General features: G+C 45.1%; 2 protein-coding genes across 2 annotated transcripts in view; one reads left to right on the top strand and one right to left on the bottom strand.

The window, feature by feature from the left end:
* cog5 (component of oligomeric golgi complex 5) overlaps positions 1-16,191 on the top strand; it is a 117,692-nt gene extending 101,501 nt beyond the window's left edge. The window contains exons 13-22 of the mRNA XM_047022638.1: positions 3,660-3,821; positions 4,135-4,234; positions 8,441-8,551; positions 9,870-9,932; positions 12,475-12,578; positions 13,994-14,228; positions 14,498-14,574; positions 14,857-14,983; positions 15,111-15,190; positions 15,502-16,191. Coding sequence (XP_046878594.1) covers positions 3,660-3,821; positions 4,135-4,234; positions 8,441-8,551; positions 9,870-9,932; positions 12,475-12,578; positions 13,994-14,228; positions 14,498-14,574; positions 14,857-14,983; positions 15,111-15,190; positions 15,502-15,628 — 1,186 coding nt within the window. The 3' untranslated portion in view covers positions 15,629-16,191. The remainder of the gene's footprint in view (positions 1-3,659; positions 3,822-4,134; positions 4,235-8,440; positions 8,552-9,869; positions 9,933-12,474; positions 12,579-13,993; positions 14,229-14,497; positions 14,575-14,856; positions 14,984-15,110; positions 15,191-15,501) is intronic.
* An 82-nt stretch (positions 16,192-16,273) lies between these two features.
* Positions 16,274-17,805, bottom strand: ndufa5 (NADH:ubiquinone oxidoreductase subunit A5). The gene is made up of 5 exons (XM_047022646.1): positions 17,740-17,805; positions 17,263-17,307; positions 17,036-17,152; positions 16,613-16,678; positions 16,274-16,486 (listed from the first exon to the last, which is right to left on the bottom strand). Exons 1-5 carry the CDS (start codon positions 17,758-17,760, stop codon positions 16,385-16,387), a joined length of 351 nt encoding a protein of 116 aa, XP_046878602.1. The 5' UTR covers positions 17,761-17,805; the 3' UTR covers positions 16,274-16,384.
* Positions 17,806-18,079: the final 274 nt, after the last annotated feature.

Genomic DNA, 18,079 nt, shown 5'->3' on the forward strand with positions numbered 1-18,079 from the left:
AACACGTGATCGTTCTACACCAATAAGGTAGCTGATTTTTGTCAACATGGATGGATATGGTTGGAAAATAGAGGATGGGACCTTGCACGTCACCTGGATGACCAGAAATTTGGCCCCTGACAGTGTTTTGCATGTGATACACTGCGGCTGCTAAAGTGCCAGTGAGACAGGCAGATGTTCCTGTTTTTCTGCAGGACTGTGATGCACAGACTTATGTCGTTGTTGTAACATTCAATTCATTCATTCATTCATTCTTACACAAATGAAAACAACACTGATCAATCTTTATGAAAAATATGAAATATGATATATACAAAACTGTACAAAACAGAATAAGGAATAACAGATTAAGGACACTCAGGGCCTCATTTACTGACAGGATTTTGCCCATTTCAGGCGTTAAATAGCGGGTAAAGACATAAAACCGTATTCCTATTGTGGTGAATCATGTTTCTCAAATGCACCACGGCTCATCTTTTTGCAGGTTGTCTCCATACGGCAGACTTTGAAGCACATACACGTGCACACACACATACACCCAATCGTCTTTACCTTAGCTTACCCATTTGCAGTCTGTGTACGGTGATAAAACAAGAGCTGGGATGAATCATGCACGCATGCACATGCGCACGCACACATACACAGACAGAACATGCACACATACACAGACAGTACATGCACACACAATTAAAAGGAGTAGTAATGAATATCAATCAGATTGTAAATGTTGTGTGTTTTCCGTTCCATCTCCCACTTGTCTGCACTAAAGCACTGTGAAGTGTCTAGCATCGCTGGCAACCCGTAATTAAAAACCCATTTACACACAGACACACGCACACATACACACACATACTGCATGTCTTTGCACGCATACTGGCATTTACACACACACACACACACACACACGCAGATCCATTTACACACTGATATTTATTCACACATACACAAGAAGCATACACACACACGGATGTATACACGTTGAGTGATGTTCACACTCAGATCTACATACGAACAATGACTGCATTAGCCCGTCATTGTTTTTTAAAAACACCATAGAACTAACTGTCAGTCTAAATCCACCTGCTGCAGTTTTAAAAGTGTTTGGAGAGAGGGACAGATTGACCCAAGGGAGAGTGAAGGTAAAAAGTAATAGAGAGCGACTCATAGGCAGAGAGGGAGTGGAAGGATGAAAAACTGAAAGAGTGACTTATGGATGGAGGGTAGAAAGAGGGGTGGAAAGAGAGAGGATGTAAGATGAAGGGAAGGACAGAAAAATAAGTGTGTGTTAAGTCTTACAGCAAAGAGCGAGAGAGTATAGAAGAGAATATTCTGAGGAGACTGTAAAGGCAAGGAATATGCATGTGTGGACAAGCCCGCCCATAGAAATTGCTGGGCCCCTGGAAAGGTCCAGTGAATGGGCCCACCCCAAATAGGTTCTTTACTTATATTGACATTGTATTAACATATACTATTCTACTAGCCTTCCTGTTCTTATGTCGGAGCGACCAAAGAGGTTCAACAACAGTTTGACGCCGAATATATTCGATTGAATGTTGACAGACTTTGCAAAAAAGTATTGATCCATCCTCATAAAGAACGCCTGAAAACTCTCTGGCCCTGTCTATTGCCTTAATCTTGGTTGATAAGTTTTTTCGGGTCAATTATTTTCAGGGCTGAATCTTAGGATGTTTGGATAACGTTTTAATATTGGCTACAGCAGCTAGTCCAACGTGAACGTTACTGTATCAGTTTATGGGTTGACAGACTTCCTTCGATTGCTATCACAGACCTACTACCTACTCTGGTGGCAATGGAAAATATTTTGAAAGATTGGAGACTTAATATGAGTTGACAAGTTTATTTACATTTGCCTCAGACCAATGCATTCTATTTGAAATTCTGCGGGTTTTTGTCGGAATTCTGCGCTCGCAAAATATTTAGGATGAACATGATTATTGCTGGCACCGCGGCTGGGCCCCAGAAACCTTATGGGCTGGCCTGCTTGTGGAGGGAAACTACACAGAGAGATTGATGGACAGCTGAAAAAGGAGAAAGGCAAAGGGAGGGAGTGAGAGAGAGACAGAGACAGAAGGGGAGAGAGAGAAGGGGAGAGAATAGGAAAAGATGGAGAAGGAGAGAGAAAGGAAAATAGAATAAGAGTTGGAGTGGAACTCTAGTGAGGGAGGTGGAAATGGTGAGTGATGAAGTCTTATGAACGCATCGCTGATGAGTATGGGAGGCAACAGGGGAAATGGGCTCGCTGGCCAACAGTGTCAGTCACTAACCGCTCCAGCCTACCGTGAGTCACTATTCATTAGCCTGGAGGAGCTGGGGGCCTGGCGTCCCAGAGCCTCCCAGAGGAAGAGCCCCGGGGCCTGGGTATTCTGGCTCTGGTGCCTGCCTGGCTGGTTATCTTCCTAGGTACACACAGACACACACATACACGCGCTCAGGCTGTGTTGATTGAGGCTGAGTACACTGGAGCCACTGGGATATGAGCAGAGCATCTCCATTTTTCTGTTAGGGTTCTGTCTCTTTTTCGCTCTTTCTCACTCTCTTTATTTCTCTCTCTCTTCCTCATAAATGTCTTTGTTGTATTCTCTCCATCTCTCTCTCTGCCAGACCTACTCTGTCCTTCTCTATCTCTTCCCTTTCATCACTGCACCTCTGTACTTCCTCCCCCATCCCTCTCCCTCTGTTTCTCTTGCTCCCTCCCTCCCTCCATCACCAGGCCGTCATGTTGTGCAGTTTCTGGCACTTGTCTCAGAGTAGTTAACCTTGTAATTACAGAGGGTGGCAAATACCTACTCCAATGTGGGTGTGTGTGTTCTACTGATAATAGGTAAGGGGAAAGGGATGTAGAGGAGGAGATAAAGGTTGCACGAAGCGATAGATGTGTGTGTGAGTGAGTGGGGGTGGTAGGAAGGAAGGGAGGAATGGAAGGAGGGAGGTACACAGATGGAGGGTAGGAGGGGTGCCAGATTAGCAATGGTAGAGGATGAGGGAATGGAGTGATGCAGGGAGGGAAAGGAAGGCATGATAGAAGGGTGAGAAGAGAGTGAGGGAGACAGAGCGAGGGTGAGGACAGCCAACCTTCCTGCTCCCTCTCTGTGTGTAGTCGTGAACCTCAGGTGTATGTTCCTGGATTTCCGTGTGTGTGCCTGTTACGTGTAAACGGTACTCTGTGTGTGAGATCAGTATGTGTCTAAATTGGCTCGCACTGTTTCGAGACTCCTTCCTCTTCTCCTCGTCTTCCTTCCATCCTTCCATCACCAGAGACACATCTATCAATACCCCTCCAAGTTGCAGCAACCAGGAAGAAGGCTTCACAGCATCTCCCCCTGTGATGAAATGATTAAAGATGGAGAGACGAACGACAGCTAGATTGAGAAAAGCAGACAAGCAGCCCAGGGAGCCCTAACCTAGATGGGGGCACTGTTACCTTTTTCTTGTCAACGTGTGTGTGTGTGTGGAAGCACAGCAATTTCACACCTTGTTGAAATTGAAGGGGGGGGATGTGAAGGAATGAGGAAAAACTTAATACATTTGAAATTAGCAGTGGGAGCTCAGGATTTGAAAAGCCTTGTGTGTGTGTGTGTGTGTGTGTGTGTGTGTGTATGTGTGTGTGTATGTGTGTGTGTATGTGTGTGTGTGAGCAGCCCGGAGAAGGTGTTGAAGGACTCCCTGCAGCCTTATGAGGCAGCCTACCTATCCAAGTCCCTTTCCCGCCTGTTTGACCCCATTAACCTGGTGTTCCCCATGGGGGGCTGCAACCCTCCCTCCAACGACGAGCTGGACAGCATCATCAAGACTGTCAGCAGGTGCCTGTCTGCGCGCACACACACACCTACAGGTTATCACACATACAGGTTAACACCCATACACATACAGGTTAACACACACACCTACAGGTTACAGCTGTGCTCAAAATCAAACGGTGCTTTTAGATCATAAACACCAAAAATCTATATAAACATTATGGAGCAAAACAAATATTTTCTACTAGCCCATCAGTCAGGGGCCCTTGGAATTGTCCTAACTTTCCCCCCTCTACGGCGCCCCTGCACACAGGCTGACGGGTAAGTGAGGGGGGTGGTGTGTATTGATGACAGTGTGTTCTGTTGTGTTCCTCAGCGAGCTCAACGTGGCGGCTGTGGATCCCAGCCTCAGTCTGGCCGTGGCCAAGAACGCTGCCAAGACCGTCCAGCTCTTCTGTGTCAAGTCCGAACAGCTGGTGAGTGTGTGAGGCCATTGGACATTCGCGTGTGTGTGTTCTGTATGCTATCCGTGCCATCTGTCTGAGCCTGCAGTATGGTATCTGTGTGTTTTGTTAGTTTGTGTGTGTGTGTCTAAATCTATTTGGTTTTTGTAAATCTGTCCTGTGTGTGTGTGTGTGTGGTGTTAGTAGTCTGTTTTGGATAGTGTGTGTTGTGTTTATTGATCTGTTGATAGTGTGTGAGTGAGAAAGTAAAAAGTCACAGGGCCTCATTTACTAACAGGATTGCACCCATTTCAGGCGTGAAATAGCGGGTGAAGACATAAAACCGTATTTACAAAGGCAGCGCACTTGAATAAAAAGGCAGATTATCGCTGCTGGGAGGGTATTAAGGGAAAGTGGGTCTGTGCCGCAAAGATATGGGAGGAGAGGAGTATTTCTTCCTTGTAACATGTTAATGTTATAGCTGTAACTTTGTGAACCAATATTTCTATATATATATTATTTATATCTCCTGTTCGCTGAATCTTCTTTTTCTTTTCCTCAAATCACCCATGGTGGCAGTAACATGCAGGCGATTTCTCCCGTCTTTTAACGGCGCGCTAATTAACACTAAAGGGCGGAGTAAGGTCCTGATTGCCCGACGAGGATCTGGTTTTGATAAATACCACGCAAAATACGGAAATACACTGTGCGCTATTTGCGGTTGGGCAAAGGCGCAGGTTAAGCTGCGGTTGCAATGTTAGTAATTGAGGCCCACAGTTAGGTCCTAGGTGAAGCTCTGATTTGGGTTTTCTCTCCGGGTGTGCCATGTCTCGGTCCCTCGCTCCTCATCAGTCCGCTCCTCCATCCATTACTTTTGTCTGGAGATATTGGCTGCCCTGACAGGCATTGATCGCCTTCCCCACGCCACCGCTCGTCGTAATCAGCCATTGATTGGCTCCCCCTGGTCCCTCTCCTGCCTGATTGTGGACAAAAATAGCTTCTACTCGGCCACTCTGAGATCGATTAGTCAGGCCTGGGTTAGTTGTCTCTCAGGGTCCTGGTTGACAGTGGCCCTTGCCTGGACAGGCTGGGTGACTGGCTGTGCTTTGCTGATTCGACTGCTTTGCTACAGCATGGTCTCACTGCCACCTGTCATTACTGATACATACTAATACACTGCTGTAAAACATTTGTGTTCCGATTGGTCTTTTTTCTCAACTTTTGAGTCTGTATCACAGACGAAAATAAATATGCCCACTGCCATTTGAAATGGCATTGATGGGTGAAAAATTGCAGACACTCACTAGCTACAGCATTCTGGAATTCTCCACATCATAGTTCACACCATAGTACTGATGTTCTTGTACACCCGTTATTCACCCGTCACTTATATACACAGACGCATGCTCTCACACATACACACACACACATCAGGGGCTAAATCCACATTCAGTCTGGTTGTGTATGAGAATAGGCGATTGAGAGAGAGAGAGAGAGAGAGAGAGAGAGAGAGAGAGAGAGAGATCGAAGTAGAGAGTGAAAGATTGAAAAGAAAGAGTGCTAGAATTCTAGAGAGAGGGTAAGAGGTAGTGTGCTGGAGGATAGCCTCATTAGAAGAGAGGGACCACCCTACACTCTAAATATACCCCAAGGTGTCACACACACAAACTTCTGCGTATCAGCACTTGTGCGAGCGTGCGCGTGCGTTTCAGCGTCTGAGTGAGTGTTCCGCGAGTGTGCAACATACGCACACCCTCCGCACACACCTGCACCCCGGAGGAAAGGTGATAATAAATTGTTGCCGCGCCATTTTTAGACTCTGTTGCCACGGCGTTTCCCCCCCTTTTTCCCCCCCGAGATGCCTATCCTCCTCTTCCTCTCCGACACTATGGGGTGTGAGGAATCCAATCCTCCCATCCCTGACACCAAATCCCCCCCCATACTTCCCAGAGAGAACTGTTCTGCACATTCTGACATAGACAGTTGGGGTGTGTCTCGTCTCCCTGGTTTTCACCACGGGGTAAATGGACTGGTGGTCTTGGTGGGTGCATGAAGGGTCTCCTCACACCCTGACGACATGTGAAGGTATGTGTGTGAGGGTGTGTGTGTGTGTGTGTGTTGGTGCATGTGTGGCAGGCGTGTGTGTGCATGTGTATCTGTATGAATGTTTTTGTGTGCGTGTGTGTGTGCATGTATATCTATGTATGAAAGTGTGTGTACATGTGTGTGTGCATGTGTATCTGTATGTATTAGTGTGTGTGTGTGTGTATCTGTATGTATGCATGAGTGAGTGTGTGCATGTGTATCTGTATGTACAGTGGGGCAAAAAAGTATTTAGTCAGCCAACAATTGTGCAAGTTTTCCCACTTAAAAAGATGAGAGAGGCCTGTAATTTTCATCATAGGTATACCTCAAACTATGAGAGACAAAATAAGAAAAAAAAATCCAGAAGATCACATTGTAGGATTCTTTATGAATTAATTAGTAAATTCCTCTGTAAAATAAGTATTTGGTCACCTACACACAAGCAAGAATTCTGTCTCTCACAGACCTGTAATTTCTTCTTTAAAAGGCTCCTCTGTCCTCCACTCGTTACCTGTAATAATGGCACCTGTTTGAACTCGTTATCAATATAAAACACACCTATCCATAACCTCAAACAGTCACACTCCAAACTCCACTATGGCCAAGACCAAAGAGCTGTCAAAGGACACCAGGAACAAAATTGTAGACCTGCACCAGGCTGGGAAGACTGAATCTGCAATAGGTAAGCAGCTTGGGGTGAAGAAATCAACTGTGGGAGCAATTATTAGAAAATGGAAGACATACAAGTCTGATAGTCTCCCTCGATCTGGTGCTCCACGCAAGATCTCACCCCGTGGGGTCAAAATGATCACAAGAACAGTGAACAAAAATCCCAGAACCACATGGGGGGACCTAGTGAATGACCTTCAGAGAGCTGGGACCAACGTAACAAAGGCTACCATCAGTAACACACTACGCCGCCAGGGACTCAAATCCTGCAGTGCCAGACGTGTCCCCCTGCTTACGCCAGTACTTGTCCGGGCCCGTCTGAAGTTTGCTAGAGAGCATTTGGATGATCCAGAAGAGGATTGGGAGAATTTTGGTAAAAACTCAACTCGTCGTGTTTGGAGGAGAGAGAATGCCGAATTGCAGCCAAAGTACACCATACCTACTGTGGAGCATGGGGGTGGAAACATCATGCTTTGGGGCTGTTTTTCTGCAAGGGGACCAGGATGACTGATTCGTGTAAAGGAAAGAATGAATGGGGCCATGTATCGTGAGATTTTGAGTAAAAACCTCCTTCCATCAGCAAGGGCATTGAAGATGAAACATGGCTGGGTCTTTCAGCATGACAATGTTCCCATGACACACCGCCCAGGCAACGAAGGAGTGGCTTCGTAAGAAGCATTTCAAGGTCCTGGAGTGGCCCAGCCAGTCTCCAGATCTCAACCCTATAGAAAATCTGTGGAGGGAGTTGAAAGTCTGTTGCACAGCGACAGCCCCAAAACATCACTGCTCTAGAGAAGAGCTGCATGGAGGAATGGGCCAAAATACCAGCAACAGTGTATGAAAAGCTTGTTAAGACTTACAGAAAACGTTTGACCTCTGTCATTGCCAACAAAGGGTATATAACAAAGTATTGAGATTAACTTTTGTTATTGACCAAATACTTATTTTCTATCATAATTTGCAAATCAATTCTTTAAAAATCAGACAATGTGATTTTCTGGATTTTTTTTCTCATTTTGTCTCTCATAGTTGACGTATACCTTTGATGAAAATTACAGGCCTCTCATCTTTTTAAGTGGGAGAACTTGCACAGTTGGTGGCAGACTAAATACCTTTTTGCCCCACTGTATGTATGAGTGTGTGTGTGTGTATCTGTGTGTACCTCTCCTCATCCCAGCAGGCCTGCTGGCAACAGCAGTTGCCACGGCAGCAGGGGCCCGTCCGGTGTGTGTTTCAGGTGCTATGTCTTTGCGAAAGCGACAGGTGGCACTCCTCTACAAGCAGAGAGGATTATGGGAGTACAGTTGAGAGTTTTGACGCAATATGTTTTGTTTATCCTTCTATATATCTCTGTCTGTCTGTCTCTTTTTCTATCTGTCTGTCTCTCTCTGTCTGCCTCTTCCTGCCTTCCTCTCTGTCTCTCTCTCTCTCTCTCCCCTCTATCTGCCTGCCTCTCTCTTTCCCTCTCTATTTCTCTCTCTCCAGCTGTGCACTCAGGGAGATGCGAGCCAGGTGATTGGTCCGTTGACAGAGGGCCAGAGGAGGAACGTGGCGGTGGTCAATTCTCTCTACCGCCTGCAGCAGGCCATCAGCAAGGTATACAACACATATATACACACACACATACGCACACTCACTCTTGCACTTACCCACACACACAAACACACACACAGTCCATTTATTTTACACATATATCAACACTTATTGCTTTATCGCAATATCGCAATATCAATATTACAGCAGGTGTCAGCCGTAAGTTTATTAAATTAATATTGCACGATGCACCCCAGTGTGTTAAACAGCAGACTGCATGCATATGACATAACACAGCTCCCGGGGGTCAGTCAGGCTCCAACCTGGAAAGCTGTAGAAAACATCCAGGCACATCACAGGACCACAACCTAGGGGGGTCAAGTTCCACCCTTGACACTGAGCCATCACGTTGACATACACATGCGTGCCTACGCACACCTGCACGCACAAAAGGGAGAGAAGAGATAGATGAGATAGATTGGTGGAGGGAGAGAGAGAGAAAGATGGAGGATTACAGAAAGAGAGATGGTGAGGGGCTGAAAAAGTTGAGAGAGATGTGGCAAGAAAAAGATATGGAGGTAAATAAAGGGAGATGGGGTGAAAGGAGAAGGGCCTTCCCCAGCCTGTTCCATTAAAGATGTATGATGTTCCTCTGCCTCCGCTCCCTCCTACCGCCAGCCTGATTAATAATGTAATAAAACAAGTTTACTCTGCGATTAAATATTTAACTGGCAGGTTATCAAACTTTTACCATTTGAAAGCGAAGCCGGCAATTATTTTAAGAGGTGGGACCGACGGATTGATGGACGAAGGGACTGAATGAGGAGGAGATGTAAGAACCTGATGGATATGGAGAGAGGAGTGGAGAAGATGGGTTTAAGAAGTAAAGAAAATTAAGATGGAGTGATGGTAAAGGGAAAGTAAACACATTTAAAAGTGGGTTGTCTTTTCTGACTCAATAAGAGTGAATGTGGGAAGACTGACTCACTGCACAGCTTTATTTGTTTATTAGTTAATGTGTTTATTGGATCACCATTTGTCTCCACAAAGAGACAGCTACTCTGCCTAGTGTACAGATAGAATACAAAAAACACTTTGTTTATATATTTGTCTCTCATTGGTTATGGCGTTTTGAGTCTGTGTCGTATGGTGTCGTTTTGTGTCTTTCACTGATGGGTATGATGTTAAGTTTATGCTCACATTTATACATACTTGCATCAGGCGAAATATGTAGTTTGTGTCTTTCTCTGTTTGATATGGTGTCTGAATTTGCATTGTGACCAATTAATGACTTGATACAGATTTTGGACTTGACAAAAAAGTGTGTGACATCTCGAAACAAAGAAACTAACTACCCTCTCTCTGAACTCTTGACCTGCAGGTGATCTCAGGATTGGGCTTGTGCCCTGTGGCGGCTGAACAGGCTCTCACTGCCTCACTGGAGGTATGACCACACAGAAGACACCCACTGGGAAAAACACACACACGCACACACAGCAAACACACCTCACAGTTTAGTTATCTGCACACATTCAGATGGACAGTTTAGGCTTATTAATGGCTCTGTACTAATATAGGCTCCAAACTAGACTTCTGGAGCAGTCATACTCAAATGGTCTGTGAACAGACCAAGCAAACAGTCAATACAGACAAAATAGCACCAAACTGAATGATAACAAACAAATGTATAGGTAATAGGCCAGGCGGACAGGCTCTGTTTCCCAAGTGCAGCGCAGCCTCTCTCTGTCTTTAGCAGTTTAGAAACAACCTCTCTGTCTCTAGCAGTGAGGAAACACCAGCTTCTCTCTGTCTCTAGCAGTGAAGAAACACCAGCCTCTCTCTGTCTCTAGTAGTGGTTAAGAAACACCAGCGTCTCTCTCCCTAGCAGTGGTAAAGAAACACCAGCCTCTCTCCGTCTAGCAGTGTAGAAACACTAGCCTCTCTGTCTGTAGCAGTGAAGAAACACCAGCCTATCTCTGTCTCTAGCAGTGAAGAAACACCAGCATCTTTCTGTCGCTAGCAGTGAAGAAACACCAGCCTTTCTCTGTGTCAGTGGTGAAGAAACACCAGCCACTCTCAAAAAAATGCATATTCAAAGACAAGTATGCATTCATTCTCCCCATCACACGTTTAAAAACGTTTTCCTGTATTTAAGTTCAAAGTACTTTATTTGTCATTGTCACAAAAAACAACAATACAGTAGAGGCAGCAACAGTCAGCTAAAAACTTAAGTTGCTGTGGACATTAACTGCCACAGCTAAATAATAATAAATAACAATTAATAAATAGATAGATAAATATCCCTGAGTAGGTTAAAAAAGAAAGAAAGAAATATATATACATATACGAGATGCATCAATAGTTGCAGGGTAGAGTGTTAAGAGTGCAGTCAATGGGGGCGGGCCAGGCCGGGCCGGGTGGGAGGTGGGTGATTTTGGGTAAGCTGTTGAGAAGCCTTATTGCACGAGGATAGAAGCTCTTTGCCATTCTGGAGGTTCTCGCTTTTGTCGATCTGAACCTTTTCTCTGACGGGAGTAACGGGAACAGATAATGGGCAGGGTGGGAAGGGTCCGAGAGGATGCGATTTGAACGCTGCAGGCATCAGAAGGAGGAAATGGAATAGATGTCGGGCAGCTCTGCCCCGATGATCCTTCCCGCTGTGTTAATCAGCCTCTGGATGGCTGCCTGCTCCACCTTTGTGCAGCAGGATAACCATACGTTCAGGTAGTATGTCAGCACACTCTCTATAGCACAGCGGTAGAAGTTGCTCAGTACTCTCCGAGGAAGGTGTTCTTTCCTCTACTTCCAAAGGTAGAAGAGGTGTTGCTGGGCTTTCCCCAAGAAGCTGTCTTGTTGTCCCAGGACAACTCCTCCGTCAGCGTTAGACCCAGAAACTTAAAAGAGGTGACTCGCTCAACCTCTTCATCGTTAATGTGGAGTGGGAGATGGTGATTGTGACGGGCAGACTTCCGGAAGTCAATGATCATCTCTTTTGTCTTCTTCAAGTTGAGACTGAGGTTGTGCTCAGAACACCAGATTTCTTGCCTGTAGGCAGCCTCATTGTTGTTGGAGATTAGGCCAAGCACTGTTGTGTCATCTGCAAATTTGAACATGTAGTTGGATGGGCAGGAGGGAGTACAGTCATGGATGTAGAGAGTGCATAATAGTGGGTTGAGCATGCAACCTTGTGGGGCGCCAGTGCTGATGGTCAGATTCGAAGAGTGGTGCTTCCCCAGTTGTACTCTCTGTGTGCGAATTGGTCAGGAAGTCCAATACCAGTTTAAGAATTTGGTCCCAAACACATTTAATTTAAAACCGTGAATTTTAAATCATAATATGGACAAAAGTAAGTGGTTACTTACAAGAGCTCCAATAAATTACAATATATTTTATTGTGAAAGAGTTTCAAGGAGTTTAGAGAGGTGATTTGATCTGATGGGGTTATTTGCCTCCCACATGGTCTTAGCTGACACACACACACACACACACAGTAATGTGACAATTACACTCTTTTATTGTCATTTTGTGTCTGTTGTCATTTGTCATGTTATGGCTGTACAGATACACACACACACACACACACACACACCTGAGGGGGCCTGTAGAGTCCAGATTGATCTAGCTGGAGATGGAACAGACGATTAGAGGATCAGACCGGAGGCACGCACACACTCACACCAGGAGGGTGGAGACACCTCTGACACTCACACGTTCGTCTCACCACACACCACAAATGTCATGTAGACAACCTATCAGCATTTGACTGTAGCAAGCGGTCCGCCCATCACCTGTCTGCTTAAGTTGCCGTGGTAACCGAAGGTCTAAGTATTACCCTCCACATTGACTCTGTCTAACGTGTGTACGTGTGTGGGTCTACATGTGTGGGTGTACGTGTGTTGGTGTACCGTTTGTGGGTGAGTGTGCGTGAATGTGCGTGTGTGCGCATGTGCCTGTGTGCATGTGTTTGCGCACGTGTGTGTGTGTAGGGGGTCCAGGCTTTGATGACCAGTGCGATGCAGCCCCTCCTTCAGTCGGTCAGCGACTCTGTCGAAGCCATCATCATCACCATGCATCAGGAGGACTTCTCAGGGTTAGTATACACACATACGTACACTCACACATTTACACACACACACACACACTTTTAACCCTGCCACACAACTATGCATTACAAGAAAGTAAATTCCTTCCAATGACCTGTGGTGCTCCTGACCAATAAAGACAGAGATGTGCAGTGAGAGGAATGTGAAAGCTACATAGTCTCTTATACAAGGAAGCTGTTTGTGTGTGTGTGTGTGCATGCACGCATGCATGTATGTGAGCGTACGCGCGCCCCAGACAGGCATTTACTTTTACCTCTGCTTTACATTCACACCACATCTCCCCCGCTAACACAAATATGACATTTAGAGACACATCCCTAGAGTGCCTGTACGTACACTCATACACACAAACACACACCCTCCATAAACCACACACACGCATGTTGTTACGTCCCCTGTGGTACATGTGATGCCCCAAACACAAATACACACAGTCATAAATAGCATGAAATGCTCAATTTATGAACGAAATGCTCATGGAGGAAAGTTATATCCAGAACCATAGAAACCCCACCCACTGAGGTTGTTTGACACACCTTAGGTACAAAGCAATTTGCATTTCCATTCCTTTTTTGACAGGTTTAAAACCTTGACGAGGAAATTTAATTGGAAACTTGACACACCTTGTGTCATTTAAGCATTTAATTCATCAATTGAGAATACGTTTTAACCCTTTAATTTATCATTTGAGAATTTTATAGGACAGGAATAATCTTCCATAAACATGAGTCAGCCTTGAACAGGGAACAGCCTTGTGTTCTCACACCAGGACCACAGGCCAACGTTACAGTAGCCTGTTTGAGTCGTGTACGAGTCCGTCTTCTGTGTGTGTTTGTGTATGTGTGTTTACAACCATGAACTCACGGTATAAGTCTGTGTGCTGGTGCAGGAGAAACTGTGCAAACAACATGTCTATTTCCGCTGTAATCCCCCAGACTCACACACAGACTCTCTCTCTCCCCAGTATGAGATGTAGCAGTGTACCAGTAACATTCAGGGCAGGGCCCTGGCACAAACTGCTGGTGACGCGGGGGTCTCTTTGTGTTGCCCCGGTCCCACTGGAGGCTGTGGAACACGTGTCAGTGTGTGTGTGTAGAGGAATATTTCAATTGTCCTGGGGGAATTGATCTTGAATAGACTCTGCAGTCCACAGAGTCTTCTCAAAAGGTTGTGTGCATGTGTGTGTTTGCCCTCGCCTGTGTTAGAATACTAATTACAGTATGTGTGTGGCCTTGGGTTAAGGTTAGGAGTCCAGTCCGTCGTGTGTGAACTGTTCTACTCATCTTTAGTCATCTTTTTTTAGTTCTCCATGGACAGTCTGCCTCATGGTATACATACTGGATGCATGACCTTTATGTTTTGTATGTGCTAACGTGTGTGTGTGTGCGTGTGTGTTTCCCAGCTCTCTCTCCAGCCAGAGGAACGATGTGCCCTGCTCTTTGTACATGAAGGAGCTGCAGGGTTTTATAGCCAGGGTCATGGCCGACTACTTCCGCCATTTCCAGGGTGTGGACTTCATCTATGACAGTACCGAGTCCATAGCCCGGCGGGCCATCGCCCTGTTCGTCCGCCACGCCAGCCTGCTGCGCCCCCTGGGGGAGGGAGGCAAGATGAGGCTGGCGGCCGACTTTGCTCAGGTGAGTGAGCTAAGGGAATGCGCTTTTCATTGTCTCGCTCTCTTCCTCTATCCGTCACTTTCACGTCCTGTCTTTCTCTCTCTCTCCGTCTCTTTCCCATCTTGTCTTACTTTCACTCTCTCTCTGTCTCTTTAACTTCCTGTCTTACTTTCACACTGTCTTTTACTTCCTGTCACACTTTCACTCTCTCTCTTACTTTCTCTCACTCTTGTTTCAACCCTTACCTATGAACATTAGTGTGTGTGCGTGTGTGTGTTCATGCTCTGCAGATGGAGATGGCAGTAGCTCCCCTGTGTAGGAGAGTGTCTGAGCTGGGAAGGCCTTATCGCCTGCTGCGCTCCTTCAGGTCAGTAGAGCTGGAGCACTATGCTTCCCCTCTGTTTACCCCATCTCACTGGCATCAGTATCTCTTATATGATCAATTCCCACCCATGACAACGGCAAAATTGTGAAATTATTATTTATAAGGGTGTTTTTCTGTGTGTTTGTGTGTGCTTGTCTATGCGTGCTTGTGTCTATGCGTGCACGTGTTTGTGCATGTGTCTGTGCGTCCGTGTGTGTTTGTTTCTCTGCGTGTGTATGTGTCTGTGCATGTTTGTGCGTGCATGTGTGTGTGTACACTTCACAGGCCTCTGTTGTTCCAGAACAGTGAGCTGATCGCCAGTAGCTCGGCAGTAGGAGATCTGATCCCATACAGCACCCTGCTCCACTTCCTCTTCACCAGGGCTCCCGCAGAGCTCAAATCCCCACATCAGGTGCACACACACACACTAGTGCATATACAATTTTTTCGCACATACTTTATTACACATATAGTACAAGCATGCATACACAACAAACATATATACCAGGCATATTCATTCACAGTCTGTCTCCTCCCAGAGAGCTGAGTGGTCCATCGCACGCTACTCCCAGTGGCTAGACGATCACCCATCAGAGAGAGACCGCATCACCCTCATCAGGTACACTGACCCCTGACCCCATACACTAACCCTCATTAGGAACCCTAACACTGACCCGACTCTGACCTTGTGCCATGGACTCCAGACACTGACACGTCTTCATATAATGTGTGGCTGCTAGAACTAGCTACAGGTGAAAGAAAAATCTCTTAAGCACTCAATTGAAGCATAGTAAGCATGTTTCATTGGCCAGTTTTGTGTGATGGCGCTTGATTCCCCTGTAGTCGTGGTTTGAACAAAGTACAGATTAGTAATTTGCAGGGAAAAGGCAGACAGGAACTGACTGACTAGTTGATCTTACTCTCTCACAGGGGTGCACTGGAGGCCTATGTGCAGTCTGTAAGGGCTCGTCAGGGGAAGGAGTTTGCCCCGGTTTATCCCATAATGCTCCAGCTGCTCCAGAGGGCCACCAGCGGGGCTCAGGAAACCAGAACCTGAGGAAACTACAACTCCCAGCATACACCTCACTACAGTCTGGCATGAACAGGCAGTGGATTACCAAGGTTAAAGCTGAGAAGAAGCTAACTTTGATAGGGAGAGGGCAGCCCTTGATTTAGAATGAAATGGGATAGTTCACTAAAATAATGAACATAAACATTCCTTGATAATATTATGCAGCTTTATGTCCATTTGTCAATTTAGTGTTAGGGTTGGTACGCTTAGCTACATTAGTCAAACAATTGAAGGCCATTAATGAGCACAAATGAAAGAGGCCTCCTATCCCTGTTGTTATATGGACCAATTACAGATGATTGGTCAGTTTCAGCTTCTATGGATATGTAAATACCATCAAGGATTCTCAAATCTGATCATTTATGGCCACTTCATACATAAATTAGTTTTTCTCTGTTGATCTGTAGTTTACATGATTTTGGAGAGATGTGTGGGGTTGCATAAGTTGTCTTGTAATAAATACATGGGCATAACGTGGTGGGTGTGAGGTGAAAGAAGAGAGGGTGGTGTGATTGTAATGATTAATGAATAAATGATTCCAAAATGGACAGTTTCTCCTTGCAACAATGTAATGTTGGACGTTACCCCAACCCTAACCATCATCCACAGCTCACACACTGACCAAAAAAATCACATTTCAAGAGCTTTTATTATTTGTACATGCTTCATTTTAAATGTGGCATGTACTTATTACATCAAAAATCAATCAATACTATTTAAATCATCTACAGGGGGCTGGGTTTAGATGGGCCACTTCCACTGATTGAGTGGGGGCTCCTCGATCAAGGGTTCCCATGGTTTCCACTCTGCCATCTTTCTGGACAGAGAGAGCTCAAACTCAGCCTATGGAGGAGAGGGGGGAGGGGGGTGGAGACGCATTTATTGATCTGAAGAGACATTAAAATACACCAATATTTCCTGTAACACTGAACTAATAAACAAGATCGTCTGTAATCAGCAGGTCAGTACCTGTGCTATGACCTCCTCTATCTGACCACAGTTAATCTTCTGTTCCAGCTTCTCGACATCTGGCTCCTGAGAATAGACACACATTTCAGAACACTGAGGAGTCAATAAACAATAGCATGTCTGCCATCTTTCACAGAATCTTTTACCATCACAAAAAAGTTTGCTTTGGAAAAAAATTATCTGTTAAATCCAAGCAGATCAGGATATCATTTAGAACTTTTACCAAGACAGTTTTTAAGAGACATGACGTAAATGAAACTATGTAAAGTTTTCAATGTTGCCTGAAGACATCAACAGTCTCAGCACTCAAAACACAAATGATGTTGGACTAGTTTTAGAGAAACTAAACCAAGCCAAAAACACTGAATTGAGGCATGATTATTATTCATTTGTACAGATTATAACATGATCAGGTAAGCCTACCGTCTTGATAAGGTTAAAACGGTCGTTGACAAGCTGCTCTGTGTATTTCCTGTAGGCAGCGTCCTGGGGCATAACCTGCAGGGATGCCAGGATTTTGCTGTAGAGGACCCTCAAACGCTGAGAAGTTAGGAAATAAATAGAAAAAAGCATGCAAAATTGAATTTATGTAGCCACAGGAGTTGGCACATACTTTTACTGAGACAGCTTGCGACAGTAGGCGTACTCACCTCATGCGGATTATGCGATACCGCCAGGCCCACCAAACCAGTAGTCTGGAAATAAATACATGCACACTAAATCACTGTGTTTGTTGGCTTGCTAGTTAACTAGCTAATCAAGCTGTGATCCTGCTTCGCTCAGTGTTCAAAGTGCATGTTTTAAGTAAGTGGCATACACTAAATTATTAAAGAGTGCCGTAAAGCTTGGGTCTGTACATTTCAGGTGTCGATCAGTGCATTTGTATACAATGACAGCTGATTGCATGATTGCTATTTGTTGTTGGCTAACGACTTAACAAGCAACTTTGCTACCACTACGAGTTGACCTGATGGGCTTCCATCTTAGTACATTCTCAATCCTCAATAATGATGTCTATATGTTTGAATACAACGATACTAGTACATATTACTCAGTTCAATAACCTAAGTAAATCAACATCAAGACCTTATAAATCTATAAAATCATTAAGTGACCTCCACTATTACCTTTTTCAGAATTCCGGCCATGATTACATACGCAAGGGATTCTGGGTAAAGGAGCTTCCCGGCAAATAAATATGACGCAAGTTTGCAGTTTCAAAATAAAAGTCTCCTCCAGTCAAAGTATAAAAGCCTTTATTAGACATTCTCTGGTAATACTTTTCTGCTATCGTAACAATACCTTATTACCTATTCATCAGTGTTGGGGGTAACGAGTTACAAAGTAACGGATTACAGCAACGATATTACTATTATAGGTAACAAAGTAAAGAAACGCATTACACTCAAAACATTGGTAGTGTAAAGGGCCCTATTATCGTCCACTCTAAATCTCCAACGTTCGGGG

This window comes from Hypomesus transpacificus, chromosome 7 (genome assembly GCF_021917145.1).
Source record: "Hypomesus transpacificus isolate Combined female chromosome 7, fHypTra1, whole genome shotgun sequence".
NCBI classification, from domain to species: domain Eukaryota; kingdom Metazoa; phylum Chordata; class Actinopteri; order Osmeriformes; family Osmeridae; genus Hypomesus; species Hypomesus transpacificus.